At 38.5% G+C, this 18611-nt stretch overlaps 2 protein-coding genes across 3 annotated transcripts in view; both read right to left on the reverse strand.

Moving 5' to 3' along the window:
• Positions 1-1922, reverse strand: part of LOC142157804 (uncharacterized) — a 74098-nt gene extending 72176 nt beyond the window's left edge. Inside the window, exon 1 of the mRNA XM_075211338.1 lies at positions 1740-1922. Coding sequence (XP_075067439.1) covers positions 1740-1892 — 153 coding nt within the window. The 5' untranslated portion in view covers positions 1893-1922. The remainder of the gene's footprint in view (positions 1-1739) is intronic.
• Positions 1923-3157: 1235 nt separating this feature from the next.
• C5H18orf63 (chromosome 5 C18orf63 homolog) overlaps positions 3158-18611 on the reverse strand; it is a 98171-nt gene continuing 82717 nt past the window's right edge. For both annotated transcript variants that reach the window (XM_075211340.1, XM_075211341.1), the window contains 4 exons: positions 16374-16450; positions 15853-15962; positions 5147-5243; positions 3158-3742 (listed from right to left, as the gene is read on the reverse strand). In XM_075211340.1, coding sequence (XP_075067441.1) covers positions 3578-3742; positions 5147-5243; positions 15853-15962; positions 16374-16450 — 449 coding nt within the window. In that variant the 3' untranslated portion in view covers positions 3158-3577. The remainder of the gene's footprint in view (positions 3743-5146; positions 5244-15852; positions 15963-16373; positions 16451-18611) is intronic.

Consider the following 18611-nt stretch of genomic DNA (forward strand, 5'->3'; position numbering starts at 1 on the left):
AAACTTACCAATCCGTCGGGCGCCGGGACCCAGCAACCTCCTCTCTCCTGCAGCTCGTTACTGACGTCGATATTCAGTGACAGCTGCAGGAGAGAGGAGGCTGCTGGGTCCCGGCGCCCGGCGGATTGGTAAGTTTCTGTGTTTTTTTGTTTTTTTTATGTCTGGCCCGCGGCACCCCAGTGACAGCGCCGCGGCACCCCTGGGCAGACATCCCAATTTAACCCCCCATCTCTATTATTATCTAATAAATGCAGAAATATTGGAGAAAAAGCACATTTCGATAGTTGTTTTATCGATCTTAACAGTTTGTGATTTTTTGTTTCGGTCAATCATACCATACACTTGCTTTTAATATTTCACTTCTTCTAATTACTTATAAATGTTATTATTTTAAGGTATACTAATAAAATTTGAGTATGTTTTATATCAATTAACTCTATTGTCCTTAGAGTGCCCCAAAGACACATTAGGTGTTTCCTAGTGTTCTTTCTTAGACTTAACAATTTGTGTGGGTGCACCTATCTCCAGGGGTTGAATAATGTACCGTATTTGAATATATCTCTTCACTTGGAGTTTCTAGGATTATCCTGGTGCGATAGGGAGGTTTTTGATATAGGTAAATAAATGTACCTGTTAAATAAAACCTTACTGATAATAACTTAAGTAAAGAAATCCTATTTTGAGCAAACAAATGCAATGTTGTGTACAGTTTCTATAGTATTGTATAACTTTTCCATTACTAAAAAAACATGTACTAAACACTACTAGTACAACAAGAAAAAAAGTATACAGTTTGAAACAGAGTATCCGGAAAAATGCTACTGTGGAAAATGTAGAGTAAAATCAGGAAAATGGGCTCATATAAATGCATTTTGAAAAAAAGAAAACTGGGAAATAACAGGATGAAAAATTGAACTTTTACTACATATTTATTTAATGGAAAATAGTAATAGAAATATACAAAAACACACAAATATAAGTATTTATAGTATGCATTTTACTTTAATCATACAGTAATGGCCTTTTCTGAATGGCATTCATAATTGCCTCTATATTCATTACAGATTTATAAGCCAATAAATGGCATTTAAACTTACCCAGAACATTGTTCATAATGCAAAGAACACTAAATATTTGTCTAAATAAATGTCAAAATCATTCCATATTTTGACCTGTGTTTTCAAAGTATTTTTATAGTTTTAAATAGAAAGGCCAGGACCCCAGTATTTTGTACCAGCCCCCCTGGCGTTCCTGTCTGCAGTACTAAAAGAAAAGTAGCTGTCTTGTCCACACTTGAAGGATATGATAGATTCATATGTATGCTACCGACCAACATAAACAATTCTACTTCAAGCAATCCAGACTGTAAACTTCACAACTTAGGGAAATTTTTCATCTCCAAAAAGTCAACCTTCAGTGTGTGATTTGTTTAAGGTATTCCACAGCTATTAAAGACCCAAATAATTCCATCATCCAACTACCTGTCTTTAGGAACATAAGAGTAAGAGCAGTAAACTATTAAGTCCTGACTGAGTCATGGAAATGTGTAATATATCAAATAAGAGTATTGCGGACACTTTCTCTATCTCTTTGTGATAAAATGTGTGCATTTATTGTCAGTGTCCACTACATTACTCAGCTCCAGTAAAAAAAATACAAAGATTTTTGATATGCTTCAAGCACCCTCTTGTGGCTGTACACAATATCTGTAATACATTAATAATGTCTTATGAGTTTACCTGTGATTGAAGGGTTGTTAATTCGTTAGTTGGATAAACTGGTTTATTAGTCATGCTCATTAGAACACCAAACAAATGAGACATGCTAGACTTGAGGTCACTAACAAATTCACTCAAAACTCTTGTTAGATCTACTCCTGGGTAAAATTGCATAGGCTGACTTCTCACACAAATAAAAGGATATTTGAATATTACAGTTAAAGACTATAACTAAGTAAAGGAGACAAACTACACAACATAACAATTATGAATAAATGTAATAAGCCTTATTAGATTATAATAGTAGAGGTTATGAATTACTACAGTAAAGCCAATTTGAATGCTAACCTCCGATAGGGGAAAAAATGCTGAATGTACAGTTTGTGTGTACAGAACCTTCTAAATAGAGGCAATTTATTTTAAGCACATGCCCTGAGAACTCTTTCTTAAAATTGCCGCTGAGTAATCTGATTAATTTCTTCACACTAAAAAAGAATGCCTTAACAGTGGAAATCATATACAATGTAAATTATGAAAAAAACAATTAACCTTACTCATGAGCAGAAATGTGCACTGGCAATGCTTATCATTCTTCGCAAATGTGCCTATTTAGTCACTTTGTGCATACATAGGTGCACTTCCATTTTAGGAACTGCCCCCGGAAACCGCTCTACCTACTTGCCTTCATTTACACTATAGTGGGTCTGGCTGGAAAAGCACATGGTGGAAAGAGTAAAAATGCCACTTAAAAGTCAGCTTACCAGCAGTTTAAGACCACCCCTTCATTAATTTAAACATTTTAATCCTAAAATACTGCTTATTTCAGCCTAATTGCTGGCTTAAAATAAACATGAGATGATATCAGGGCTGTCTGCCTTAGATGTGTTATTTGGTTAATATGCACCCAAAAATTTACTTTCTTGTAAGCTAGAAAGGTGCAAACAACTTCCATTTAAAGTATAGACTGAAACATGATTTCTACCTTTGTGTAAAAATGAAGTCATATTGTGGGGAGAAAAATGCCTGTCAACAAGCAAAAACCCCCGTTAATGCATCCCTTGGAACTCATTTGAATATCTCCTCCTTCAAAACTAAATCTCATTTTGCATGTGGGTGGAATATCAGACATGTAAGTCTAGCCTCTACAAAAAAAGTTCTTCTATTTAAAACATATTGATGTTTGAAGTTAATGAGATGCAATTTTCAATCCACATTACAGATATGTGATTTCAAATATTTAAAGTGGCCTTCAGGGTATTTAATTGAAGGCGCTATCATGATTAAATTTATAATTTACAAATGTGTGTTAGCTAGAGCTGTGTATGTTCATTTGTGCACTATTGTTACAATGCAAAAAGCAACAAAATACAGTAGCTTAAGCTGGCCACAATGCCTTGTTTACAAAAGATGGCTATGACTAATTTTATGTTTCTCTCTGAAGTTTTCTAAAAAAATGAATTGTCAAAATTATTCATCAGGAAGGGATCAATGTGAATGTGCATGGGTTGTTCACACATGGAATGGATTTTACAAAATGGACAATAGAACTAAAGAAGTCATTTGTACTATTTTGGACAATTCATGTTTCATGTATAATACCATAGAGATTCAGAAGATCTACATTGACCACATTTAATACATACTTGCCAACTCTCCCGGAATGTCCTGGAGACTCACGAAATTTGGACTCCCGGGAGAGCTGGCAAATCTCCCGCATCCCGCAATTACGGGGTTAAAATTACGCGATTCACGGTGGCCCTGCGACAGAATGGCGTATTTGACGTGGGGGTGGGCCAATATGACGCAATTCCACATGCCCCGCCCCCTCCCCCCCTCTAGACAAGCCCCTCTCCCGGATACTACTTGCCAAAGGTAGGCAAGTATGATTTAATATCACTCTCTGTTTGATTGATATAAAGTATGAAATATAAAGGATATGTAAACAGCTTCTCTCCAATCAACTTGAAGTAAACACTGCAGTATATCACATCATTTTCAGACACCTTTGGAAGCTCATACCCATACTGAGGAAAAAAACATAACATATTTGGTACACAGTACCCTTCACTACTGACAAATATGGTAACTTTACTCATAAGACGATGCAACAAAGCATTCTCTGTATACAATTAGAACATAATATGTATTTTAACATTTGTAGAGGACAAATTTCACTTATCCCCAAAGACCTACAATTAAACTTTAAGTCCTTGTGATTTTTACTGAAATTCCTTTATGATTGTTCAGTACAAACCATAAGTTCAGAAAACAAACAATTGAGATTGTATTGATACCAAGAGCTAGTGATGAGATAGACATATTGGTGATGTAATAGGTAAACACAGAAAAGTATATATTATGAATTATATAAAGCTGCCCCTCGCACATCAAATGGACGAACTCTATTATTGTTTTGCTTTTGACTAATTACATTTTAATGAAGTAGGCAACATGACTAATAACTTAGATTTCAGTTGAAGAAGGATGGAGATTCACAAACCTCTAATGCAGCAAAAATGGTTAGGTTCTTAGATCATGAGTGTGTGCTTCACAAAGCACCAAGGGGATAGTTCTCATTAAAGAAGGGTAGTGAAGTATAAAAACATGTAATTTACTAGTATACTTAGCAACATTAACGTTTTTCTTGAAATTGTAAAAACCAAAAGATAAATGTCTATAAAATGCAAGTAAAATGCAAGCAGCAAGAATAATAAACTAAAAAAAATTATTACAGTGAGATGAATATAAAACTCTTATCTGCTCGGTGAAGAAACTAAGCAGATAAGAGAAGAAAGGAGCCATCTGGAACAGATGGAGATCTGAGAGAGCAGAAAGGAAGCCTAAATGCAGGAAGCCCTGGGCCTCATTGTACATGAACCTTTTTATGGATAGTATATGCCACAAAAGACACAAAGGACCTTATAGAAGAAGTACGTAAGTTAAAGGTTGCACAACAAGTATTTAAATATAAGTAGGTGTTTGCAGAATACTGCACAGCAATATGTAAGTGTATATCTTAGGCTGACAAGGCTGACAATGTTTGACTTAAGGGCAACACAAGTAAGTGACCCATGGTAAAGTACCATCATGTTACACCTTTACATTAATAGATTCCCATGGGATGGAATGTAGATTTAAGCTATGATCTCCTGTTGGATAATTATGACTGAACATGTTTCCCCTTCGAAAACTATTGGGAAAGTTTGCATTGCTTTTGCTGGTACAGGCAAGATAGAATTGGTCACACAGGCAAAATAACTGTATTACTTAGATCTCTCATTGCACTACTGGAGGCAGCCCTGCAATTTTCTCTGTCAGTGCTGACTTGTAAAAGTCAGAGCTGCCAGGGGATCAGCTGTCCACCTGAGCATTCTTTCAGCCTCCTTCTGGAGTATGTACAAATGAGGAGAGTTTGGGGCTCATCTTACCAGCATGTTCCAATGATTCTGAAAGTCTTTGTAGGATTTAAATGGACTTTCTGGTGGAATGTCATGACTGATGTTTATGATTTGGCCCATCTTCATGCTGTAATAATAGAAGATATAAATATTAACTGGATTTTCATGCACCAATGAACATAAAACATTACACAGTGATATGCTAAATGACAGATTCCTATTTAAAAAGTTATGTTTAACCAGTTAAACAATGTTGAGCAGAACAATAAATCCAATAACTGTCCTATATTACTCTACCTCTTGTTAAATAGATGACTACACATATCTCGTATACAATAAACATACAATGAATTTGTCAACCAGTGTAGTAGTTAATATATGATATGTGTAAATCTAAGTACAAAGTATGTTTGTAATCGATAGTTCTATAATCATCAAAAACTACAGGAAGCCAGGGAAAAGGTAGGCACTTTGCAGGGACCTAATCAACCAGAAATGAGGATTCTCACAGTAGGTGTACAAAAAATGTCACCAAATCTTGACTCTCTTCCTTTAATGGACAAAGCTGTGATCAGATGTTTTAATTATTAGTAATATGCATGCATGGGTATTTGTGGAGTTTTGGGAGGAGAAATGTAATATTGAATCTACTCAAAAGTGATCCCAACAGAATATAAGGGAAGGAAATGGTTCTTCGGGGGTAGGAAGCTTTAAGGTCTTGCTTAGTGTGGAAGTAGATTGAGAAGGTATAGAAATATATGTAGCAATATTTATTGAAAAGGCACATGGGTGATTTATTGCCTCAATTTTTCTTTTAAAAAAGTATTGGCGGCTGAATACAAGTGTCATATTACATGGGATTTTGTTCCCACAATTTAAAAACTTTTCTGCAAGCTCTGAAGATATTAACAATATGGATAGATTGGTAAAATAATGCAGCAAACAAAATCCCATGTACCTTTGCCCTTAGTTTTTCTAATGGATTACATGAATAGCTTGCTAAAAAAAACCATCTGTCAGTTTATAGACAAATATACCACACCACACCAAGTAGGTAATTAATCTTCCTTTAGTTATGGGTATATAGACATATCAATGTTTTAAACTGATTTGTACACAAAAGAGGGAAGGGTGCACCCACACACATTTAATAGTCAATATAACAAGAACAAGAAAAGAGGTAATCATAACCAACCTGCTTTCCTACAAAACATCCTTGAACAAGTAGACTCCCTATGTGAAGGAATTATAGTCCTAGACAGAGACCCCAATTGAACCCTCCTCCCCGCCATGGATGCATCCCGCGGGAGGACAGGGCATTTAGACAAACTATATCACAAGGTAAGACGTAACATGCATGAATATCAGCTGGTCGACACTTTGAGACTCAAACATCCCACAGATCGTGATTACACTTATTTTCCCTATTCACACGGAGTCTATACATGAATAGATTATTTGTTTTCAACCCACAGACATATACACATGATCAAAAATGTTACCATAGGCCAAGTCATTGATCTGATTATGCCCCAGTGTTTCTATCCCTTTCTATACCTCAGCCAGGTCACAGATCATTCACCTGGAAACTAAATGAACTATTAGTACAAGACACCTACTGTAAATCCCAAATTGAGACTGCAATTGATGAATACATACAATTTAACGATTCCCCTAATATATCTAAAACAGGGGTCGGCAATCCCCGGCATGCGTGCCAGACGTGGCACGCGGACCACTTCTGTCTGGCACGCCGAAATCCCAAGCTGTCAGACCGAAGATGGGTGAAACGGAGTTACTGCACATGCGCAGCAGCTCTGTTTCAGACATCTTTGGCAGCAGCTTTAGAGTAGCAGCTCCAGCTCTAAGGCATAACAGGAACTGGGGCACATGTATGAGACAGAACAGGAACTGGGGCACATGTATGAGCCAGAACAGGAATTGGGCCACATGTATGAGGCAGAACAGCAACTGGGGAAATGTATAAGGCAGAAAAGCAACCAGGGGAATGTATAAGGCAGTACAGGGAACTAGGGCACATGTATGAGATAGAACAGTATCTAGGGTAAATGAATAAGGCAGAACAGGAACTGGGGGAAGTATTGTGTGGCATAACATGAACATTTATTTTTTGGTCCCATTACTATTAATATTCTAATGAAATTAGCATGATAAAATAACAAATAATGAAATAATATATAATTATATTGTTAGAATTAGTAGTGGCAGTACGGAAAATGTAAGTGAAGAGAATCTCATAGTTTAATCAAAACAGCACACCTCGACCACTAATATATAAATATATATATATATATATATATATATATATATATATATATACATATACACATATATACAGGGCCGCCATCAGGGGGGGTACATGGGCTCACCAGGTGGCCCGGTACAACAGCGCAACACAAACATACCTGGGGGCCTGCTGTCTTGCAGTCCGCTGGTCTCCGGTACTCTGCGCTGATGTCTTCAACCTGGCTGTAACCGAGACAGCCAGGCACCAGAATGCGATCGCAGGGGTGGAGGAATCATTCCCCTGCGATCATGTGATCTGGCTGTCACAGGCAGATCACATGATCGCAGTAAACTGTAGGATTGATCCTACACATGGTTTTCAGCAGTAATGCACATTCATCCTACATCCTATTTCTTTTCTTTTTTTTTAAAAGGTAGTTTTATTAGAGTTTTTTCAAAACAAACAGTGAAATTGACACATACCAAGAGATAGTATAAACATGATGTATACATGCGAAACTCCAAAATGTTTACTCTCAATAATAAGAAAGGCTCAGAGTGACTATCTATAATCAGGTATGTTATACATAAGAAGGAAAATTTTTGTTTGTTTAAATTTTTGAAAGGGAGGGGGGAGACAAACAGTGAGGGAGGGAAAGGTTTTAGGGGGAAGGAGGGGTGAGGGAGAATGTTCTACTCATTGCTTTATGCATCAGATTACAAGGAAAAAGAGCGCTAACCCTGGTAATTTTATAAAGGGCAAATTAAGTTAGGATTTTCCACAACTTATATGCGTAAAGATCCTTCTTAAACCCAGCGGGATATATATCACAACGACAGAGATTTTTCAAACGGTTGTCAGGGGAGGCTCAGCGTTATAGTAACTCGCCCAGGAAGACCATGGTTTTTGGAAATTCACTGGTTTGTCTTTGAGAAGAGCTGTGATGCTTTCTATCCTATAAATTGACTATACTTTATTTATAGTGGCTGAGAGCGAGGGGGGAGAGGTATTTTTCCATAGGGCGGCAATTAAACATTTAGAGGCATTTAGTATATGATTGATAAGTTTTTGCGTGTAGCGACCAGAGTTCGGGATCCGTCTAGAAAGTGAGTATAGGGGGGACTCAGGCATTTCCACCTGTGTAATATCCTTAATGAAATTATGAATTTGTAGCCAATAGGGTCGCAATTTAGGGCAACACCACCAAACGTGCAACAGGGTACCCCGCAGACCGCACCCTCTCCAACATCGGTCCGCTAGAAGCCGGGAAGATAGTGTGGAGACGAGAGGGAACTAAATACCACCTGTAGAAAATCTTGTAAGAGTTCTCTTTTATCCTAACTGATGACTTAGCTATGTTAGTTCTCACCTTTGACCATTCTTTAGTAGTCAAGGTCTCCCCGGTGTCCCTCTCCCAGGCAAGCTCATGAGGGTCTTTTTCGGGCTGGCCAAAGTTGTTAATCAATTGATACAAGGTGGAAATTAAGCTCCTAGTTGTTGGGGAACAGCGACATAGAGATTCTAAAGCAGAGCATCGGTCCGAGGGGAGAGGCGCTTTTAAGGATCTCTATAGGTGCCTAAGTTGAAGATATTGATAGAAGATTTTTTGGGGTAAATGTATTCTTTGTAAATCTGAAAATGTAGGGAAAACCCCAGATCCCAAATAAAGAGCAAACTATGACCAGTAATAAAACATTTTATGATCTAAACCTGGTTCAAAGTTTTTATTGTTCCAAAGTGGGACAAGCAATGGGTAGTCAGATCGTAACTTATAGAATCTAGTCACTTGATCCCAAATTGAGACCGAGAAACGAGCAGCCGGAATTAGGGCTAAACGTCTAGTCCTGTGCTAGAATAGCACCCAGAGAAGGGAATATGGAGAATATAGTTGTAATGTATCTGCCTCAATCTGTGTCCACACTCTATACTGAGGGGGTGAATGCCATAAGATACATTGTGCCATGTGTGTAGCTCTATAATACTGCATTATGTTTGGGAGGCCCAGTCCTCCAGAGGTTTGATGTTTAGTGAGTATACGCATTCGCACTCTAGGCTTACGTCCTGTCCATACAAATTTAGATACCATTTGCTGAAGATGTTGGAGGACATGTAAGGGAACCTGAATTGGGAGAGTTTGCCACATATAAAGTAATCTGGGTAATACATTCATTTTGACTGAAGCCATCCTGCCAATCCAGGAAATATGAAATTTGTTCCATTGTGTTAGGTCACTCCTAATTGTATTAATTAACCTAGGGAAATTGGCCGCATATAGAGAGGAGTAATTCTTAGTTAAGTATATTCCCAAATATTTGATTTTATTATGTTGCCATCAAGAGTTATAAGTGGCTTTAAGTGGTTGGGTGATATGTTGAGGGATATTAAGATCTAAAATTTCTGACTTGTCCGCATTAGTTTTGTAGTTTGACAGGGAACTATATAGCGATATTTCTTTAAAGAGATTAAGCAATGAAGTGTGTGTGCTAGTTAATGTGAGAATGACATAATCAGCATATAGGGCTATCTTATTATCTCTAGAACTCGTGGGAATACCCGTGATTTCCGCGTTGTTTCTGATTCTAGCTGCTAGGGGTTCCATGATCAGGGCAAAGAGTAAGGGAGATAAGAAGGGGCAGCCCTGATGAGTGCCATTGTTTATTCTAAAGGGTGTGGATGTGAGGCCGTGCGCTAAAACTGAAGCCGTTGGATTATGATATAGCGCCGAAATCCCCTTACAAAAGAAACCCTTGATCCCCATGCTTCCCAGAGTCTGCTGAATAAAAGGCCAAGCTACTCTATCAAAAGTTTTCTCAGCTTCTTAAGCAACCACCAAAGCAGGGAGAGACGTATTATTAGCTATATGAATTAAGTCTATTATCCTTCTCGTATTATCTGAAGCTTGCCTTCCTTGGACAAAACCGACTTGGTCCGGATAGACCAGTGAGAGGAGAACAGCACCAAGTCTATTTGCTCGGATCTTAGCAAAAAGTTTTGAATCTACGTTAAGCAGAGAAATGGGTCTATAGTTACTCACTTCTGTCGGATCTCTGTCTGGCTTAGGTATTACCATGATCCCCGTTCCAGTGGTGGCTCCATCAAATTTGTCCCCATAAAGAACCGAGGTAAATAACCCTGAAAGCATGGGGACCAGTTGGCGAACAAATTTTTTGTAATAGATGGAGGAAAATCCATTTGGACCTGGGGCTGATTGACTTTTCAACGCTTTAATGGCCTCCTTAATTTCTTCTGAAGTAATCTCTGCATTAAGAGTTGACAATTGACTTCTACTGAGTTTGAGTAAGTGACAGGAGCGGAGGTAGCTTTTAGTATCTTTAAGATCTTCTATTGTTGGTCTCAAATTGTATAGAGAAGCGTAGTAATCCCTAAACCGTTGCGCGATCTTTTGGGGATCATAAAGAAGAGAACCTGTAGAATCTTTTAGTGCCATTATTCTGTTGCGAGTACGGTGGGCACGGAGTTTGCGTGCCAAGATAGTATCAGCTTTGTTGCCTTTTTCATAATACTTTTGCTGTACCCACAGAAGCGTCTTAGCTGCCTGTTTTGATAGTATTTGATTAAGCTGTTCCTTAAGAGAAAGAAGTTTTGAGTATAGTTTCTTTTTAGGATTTATTTGGTGGCGAGATGTAACTTGCTGTATCTGTTGCTCGAGTTCGCGTATGCGCTCTCTTTCTGTTTTTGCAGTGCTGCCAGTCTGATAAAGATACCGTGTATGGTGGCCTTGTGGGCTTCCCATAGAATAGACTGTGATATCTCGGAGGACGCATTTTGTGAAACATACTCAGTAATAGCCTGAGATATCTGAGTGATGTGATCTTTCTTAAGAAGTAATGAATCATCAAGTCGCCATCTAGGACGCGATTGTAAGGGACGAGGTAAGAGCAAAGACAGCTCAATTGCCTCATGGTCAGACCAGTACACCGGGAAAACCTGGACATCTCCCAATTTCTGGGTTGTCTGATGATCTACAAAAAAATAATTATTCTTGAATACAGATCATGAGGGGCCGAATAATGAATGTATTCTCTGGAAGACGGGTATAGAACTCTCAAGGCATCATATAAATTGTATAGTTTCAATTGATCTTTAAGCCTGCCAGGCTCCTTAGAGTGTCCTGGAGAGATATGAGTTTGGGTGGATCTATCTAGTGATGGGTCTAGGATAGTATTAAAGTCCCCTCCTACTACAGTCATACCACCCGCATGAGAGGATAATCGCCGAAAGAAATCTGCGCAAAAACCTCCCTGCTGCACATTTGGGGCATATACTGAGGCTAAAGTTATGGGACTCTGATTCAAGATACCTTTAAGAATGAAATATCTACCAAGAGGATCAGATATTTGCCATTCAATAGTCAAAGGTACTCTACTGTGTATCAATATTGCTGTACCTCTACATTTTGCATTTGCAGAAGAGTAAAAAGCATGATGATAGGATTTAGAGGCCAATGAGGGGTGGGGGTCCTTAAGGTGCGTCTCTTGTAAGAAAATTAAGTCTGGATTTTTCCTTTTAAAATATTGTAAGGCCATTGTACGCTTATTCAGTGAGTTAAGGCCATTGACATTGAGAGATATTATTTTAAGACTCATGGGGCATATTGATGCAGGAATAGCACCACTTTAACAATGAGGTTGAAGCTTTTATTTAAATCTAGTAGCTGGAAGTGGGGAATGGAAGACACATAAGGAAAAAGGGGATGGGAATGTATAGCGGTCCTGATCTCGGGGCGAGTTCCAGGACCTAGGTAAAAGAGATGTGGCGGGTTGCGTGTCACCATCTCTTTGGTAGTGGAAGGTTTGGCGGGGGTAGTGGAATTTCATGGAAAATGTCGCATACAACTAACAGAATCTGTGCTCAGAGCACTTTTAAGGCACAAAGGTGCAGGTGAAATAAGCATGGGTGAGGGGGACTGCACAGATAACTATCAGAACAAAGTGAAATGAATAGCATAATATAAACATCAAACCAAAAGATGTCAATATAGATCCAACATATAAACATTTCAATAGTGTGAACAAAAACTGTAAACATATTCTATGTAAGTTCCGGAGAAAACCGGAGTAAGTACTAATATACAAATTAAGACTCCATGTCTATTTTTAGGATCTAGAATTGGCCAAAGCCCTTTAAGGAGAGAGGGTAGGGAGGGAAGAGGGGGGGTGGAATAGGGAGAGGGACGAAAGGGGAAGAGGGGGAAAGGGATCAGGGAAGGGAAAGAGGGCCGTTGACCCGGATGCCAATAACAGTATCTAAAAGTTATTTAGTCTAAGAAATTAGCAAAGGCCTATAATCTATTTTTATATAAGCTTCAAGTATTAAAGCGGACACAATGAACCTTTGTGAAACATTAAACTAATTACATGTAAACAAACATAGTCATAGTTAAGTTAGTATGATTACTCAAACCTCATGAAAAGAGGGACCTAAGATAGTAAATAGACTGGAGTTAGTTTATGTCCATGAATCACGCTTTTTGCCAGGATGGCGCCAGGACCGTCGTCTTCTGCCTTGATGGAGATGCTGAAGTAGATTGCTCAGAATCCTGGATAAGGTGAAGACGCCTGAGCAAATCAAGACCCTGCTCTGGGGTTTTCACCGAGTGGTTTCGTCCATCTTTGGAGACAATTAGTTGGAACGAGAAGCCCCACTTATACTTTATCGAGTGATTGCATAGAACTTTAGTAACATTAATAAGGTCTCTACGTTTTTTCAATGTAGATGGAGCCAGATCCTGATACAACTGTAGGTGCGATCCAGAGTAGGAGATCGATTGCACGTTTCTAGCCGACGCCATTATTCGCTCTTTAGTCTTGAAGTAGTGGAAACGTATAATTATGTCTCTGGACGGCTGATCTGAATTTGGTTTCGGACGAAGGGCTCTATGCGCCCTATCTAAATTAAGTAATTATTTTGGTATATCAGGCAACATTTGTAGGAATAAGCCGTCTAGGTAGTCAGGTATTGCCTCTGCAGAAATGGTTTCCGGGACATTTATCCGGATGTTATTGCGTCTGTTTCGGTTCTCTAGATCTTCCAGTTGATCTTTAAAAGTGCAGAGTTCTGCTCTCAAGTCAGCTATCTCTGTGTCTGTTTGCTGATGTTTAGAGATTGCATCCAGCTGGTTTTCTACGACATCCGTACGGGAACTAAGTTCTGCTATTTCTGAACGGACCTCTGATACAATTGCTCTCATTTCTGATTGAATTGTTTTTGTGACAATAGCAATCACATCATTAGGGGTAAGTGGATTTTCAGGTGACGAGTTGTCCTCTGAGTCTGAACCTAAATCAGCAGTATCAGACAATGCTTTTGAGCGGCCTCCGGCCTTTTCGAGGGCCTTTATAATGGTATGTTTAGGAGTGTTACTTATTTTTTTATTTTTGTGAGACATATTGGCGAGCAAGGAGTGTCCACAATCGTCTCAGATTAAACGTAGAGATTAGATCCAGCAACACTCGGGTGTACAGAACAAGACAAAAAGAGGGGGGAACCTCCCAATCTGTGCAGAAAAATATACCACATTTTGCTTCAGAACATCAGAAATATACAGTGCATCCCGCACCCCCTAGTGTTAGAGTCAAGGTAACACTTCTATAAAACTTACAGTTGCAGGTTGTAGAAGAGCTCAGAATGACAGAGGTAAACCGGTTATCTTGATGCTGGCAACTTCAATAGTTGGTACCGCAACAGAAAGAGCAAACTCAGCGCTTCTCAGAGACTCTCTGTGAATCTTCCAAATATAAAACAAAAAAAAACAAAAAAGTACTGCTGAACAGCCACTAGATGGAGGCAGTGCAGTGCCTTGTAAGCTGTTAGGTCACGATATACACCAGTCAGTGTCTAAGAATAATAATACAGACAAGCTCTTCAATGTGACATACGGAGCTGACTTCAGGGATAATTCAGCCAAATATGTTTTCCCAACCATATATGTGAGGTGTTAAACAAGTACTGTCCCAGCGGACGTCTACAGCCCTAGGGGAGTTTCATTGAAATAGGCTTTCATGGGAGCCAGAGGTGTTAACTAGCGCTGCTGAATATAGGTACAATGCGGACATATCTGGTTACAGCAGGCACTGAGGCCGCTCTGTGACTCACCCAGCTCTCCGGTGGATTTCTCTCTCCTCCACGCTGACTTTGCGGTGTGTAGGGGAGGTCCGGTTTCCAGGAAATAAACGAGATATTGTCTGGCCCTGAGTGTATTGATGTAGGGATGAGCGCCACCCGCTGACTCCTCCTCACAGGTCTCCGTCTGTGAGCCGGAAAAAAAGCTGAGCAATGACTGCCCCAACTTCTGGTAATGCTAAAACCAGATTTCCTCCTCCTCTAATCTGGATCCGATGATCGGGATATATATCGAGGTAAGCAGTGGTAATTGTTCAAAGAGGTTTCTCCTTTCTTGGTGGCTCTTTCTTGTTGCCACGTGGGGGTCGTTGCCTGCGCTGGCTCCTACACTCAGCCGAGTGTTTTCCTTTATGCTCTTTCTGCAAATGCCAGCGGCGGATCGTGAGCAGCTCCAGCGGGTTCTGCCCCCTTCAAATAGGTAGCGGGGAAGTCGGTAGTAAAGCCCACGTGGTGAAGTAGGTGGATGCTGATGATGTTTTCAGGTTCAATGGCGCGCCACCGCTTAGGCGGAAATTCAGCTGCCGTTTGTCCGCAACTGTCCAGTGCCTGTAGATAGCTGGAAAGTATCCTGATGTTGTGGGGATAGTGTGGGGGACACTGTGGGGTGTTTTGTACAGGAGAAGCCTAGATATTTATGGGGTTAGGTCACAAATTTAACGGAGCTCACAGACCATGTGACCTCCTGAAACGGGGTCCAAGCCACGCCCCCATCCTATTTCTTAACATTATCCCTGTCTAAGGTTATGTACCTAATTACACTTGATTGTTCTTCATGGTTTTTTTTATAATATATGACAACAAAGAAAATTTGTAATGGACATGGACAGTGCTGTTATCGTCCATTTCTTTTATAAGTAACTTTCATGAACTGAAACTTTCTTTCTATGACATGACTATCTTAAGCACCCAGCCCTGATTTAACACTGAGCAGGTGCATTTTTTTCATGACATTTATTAAACACACATCACATATTACCTCTCCAATATATGTATTGAACAATAATTATTTATTTTCATTGCCCTGAAATATAAAACAAACTGATCTGTGGATACTGGTCACATCCCAGAGCAACAAAAATAAAGCACTTTCCCTGCTATTTTAAAGAGATGGAAGGAAATTACAGAGGAAGTTGGAAACATAGAGCCATTGGTTTTCTTTCTAGCTTCCTTCTGAGCTTTTTTTTTCCCTCGGTAAAACAGTATTTAGTAAAATTTACAGGAGGGCGTATAAAAACCAAGAAATAATAGTCATGAAAACATGTAAAACATATACTTAGAAATATCCATACCACTAAGTCTACTGTGTGCATGTTACATAATTATTAATGTTTATAATACACTTTACCTAGGTAAGATGTAGCACCAATTACTTGAGATGCAATGTCTCAGGATAACAGAATTTTTTCTATTTAAGAAACTCTGTAAGGGACCTGTTGCAATATTAAAATCAAACAGCTAGACAAAAAAAAACACAAAAAGAGATTATAAATGATATATTTTTACAATATATCAAAGAAGAAATAGCTAATATTTATATAAAAAGTTTAAAATATATGTGTACAAACTCATTTGAAAAATAACAGTGTCCCTCCATATAGGAGCAATTTAAATTTTATAATTTACTATTCAATTATTAGAATATTATGTGAACATTTTGGATAAATATATTCCAAGTGCTGCTCATAAGAAAAAAAACATTTTAACTTATCTTATTCTGACTTGACCATTTGCAATAATAAAAATATAGATTATAATGGGTAATACTACACATCTACATTTAATTAACTGACGTAACAAGGCATAATGAGAAATATCTAAATTCTAAATTGTCACACGGGTACTAATAAAATATATAAAATTCTCTACCTCACAGGGAGGTAGCCGAATTGTGTGCACTTGTACACTGATGCAGATTTGTGTAGCTGACACATTGATGTGCATTGCTGGAACAAAAATAGACAAGTTATACCAAGGAAACATAAAAAATATTCATAGCTGGAATTAGTTAATGCCTCCCAACTTCCAAGTACAACCCCAATTATACAGAAAGTTTTATATTAACTCTGTACATTGAAAAACAAAGTTACTTTCACTTTGCCTTTTTTAACCTTCATTTAATTTTTTAAACAAAAGATATACACAATGTGCTCTTTATCTGCAAGCAGACTCCAGGCACACCATACACATGTATATTCAGTATTTTACATAATAATATTAATGTTTAGATAAAGTGTTAAGATAGGTTATCTTTTTTTAAATTTGCAAAATATTGAATTATACATTATGGATGTATGCTCATAGTAAATTCCTCCATCTGCCCTATTCTTTCAGGTCTCTTTTCAACAGCTGTTATTTCCTCTAGAGATGGAAATAATAGTTGGCTGCAGTATCAATAAGTAGTTGATGACATTTACAGCGCTTTGCTCTTTGCTGGGGACTCTGCTGAATGAATCAGCATGCCGTTAAAATGTATATTCTTACACCTTGTCTGAATTGTAAAGGCATTTAAATGCACGCTAAACCTGATAGCTTTTGTACTTTAATGTATAATGATTTTATTCCATTACTTCACCTAATTTCAGTGCTAATAACAGTTTCTCTACCCATAATTCCATTCTCTTTTCTAAAAACCTCTTGTTAATTATGTGGGATAATCATCTTACAATACGAATAGTTTGACATTAGTAGAGTGGCCAGTCTATAAATGTCAGAACAAATGCAAACGTGAGTGACAGTAACAGGAATGTTTGTTATTTCCAAAACAGAGGGACAGCATAAATCTACGTCTACTACGAAAAAATATATTTTTTGAGGTTAGAGCACCTTTAATATGTACTGACAGTTGTTTTAGATCAATAGAGCCACTAAAAGTAAAAAATAGTATAATACAATGAAGTTAAAAGCAAAAGTAAACTGTTTAATATAAAAAAAAAACCACTATTCACTACAAATGATATTTTTAAATACATGCATGTGAGGTATTTTTGCCAATATAGACTGGATTTCCTGCCAGTGAGATCATCAAAGAAAAATGCAATCAGCCTATCTAGGTATAATATGGCTAATAGCAACGAACAATGCTTAAAGTGACCTTGATAGCAAGGTGATACACAAAGGGAAATAATTTAATTTCTATCCTGTGGAACCAGTTACATACATACAGTCATGGCCAAAAGTTTTGAGAATGACAGAAATATTATTTTGGCAAAGTCTGCTGCCTCAGTTGTTATCATGGCAATTTGCATATACTCCAGAATGTCATGAAGAGTGATCGGATGAATTGCAATTAATTTCCCTCTTTGCCATGACAATGAACTTTATCCCAAAAACAATATTTCTACTGCATTCCAGGCCTGCCACAAAAGGACCAGCTGACATCAGGTCAGTGATTCTCTTGTTAACACAGGTGAGTGTTGATGAGGACAAGGCTGGAGATCACTCTGTCATGCTGATTACGTTAGAATAACATACTGGAAGCTTTAAAAGAGGGTGGTGCTTGAAATCATTGTTCTTACTCTGTTAACCATGGTTTACTGCAAGGAAACACATGCTGTCATCTTTGCTTTGCACAAAAAGGGGTTCACAGGCAAGAATATTGCTGCTAGTAAGATTGCTCCTAAATCAAACTTTATCGGATCGGTTCGTCAAGAACTTCAAGGAGAGACATACAATAGCTGTAAAGAAGGCTTCAGGGTGCCCTAGAACGTCCTGGAAGTGCCAGGGCAGTCTACGAAACTTGATTCAGCTGCGGGATCGGGGCACCACCAGAGCAGAGTTTGCTCAGGAATGGCAGCAGGCAGGTGTGAGTGCATCTGTGAGTGCATCTGCACGCACAGTGAGGCGAAGACTTTTGGAGGATGGCCTGGTGTCAAGAAGGCCAACAAAGAAGCCACTTCTCTCCAGGAAAAGCATCAGGGACAGACTGATATTTTGCAAAAGGTCGAGGGATTGGACTGCTGAGAACTGGGTTAAAGTCATTTCCTCTGATGAATCCCCTTTCAGATTGTTTGGGGCATCTGGAATAATAAATTTCTGGAGAAGAAAAGGTAAGCGCTACTATCAGTCCTGTGTCATGCCAACAGTAGAGCATCCTGAGACCATTCA

Source organism: Mixophyes fleayi, chromosome 5 (genome assembly GCF_038048845.1).
Source record: "Mixophyes fleayi isolate aMixFle1 chromosome 5, aMixFle1.hap1, whole genome shotgun sequence".
Lineage (NCBI taxonomy): Eukaryota > Metazoa > Chordata > Amphibia > Anura > Limnodynastidae > Mixophyes > Mixophyes fleayi.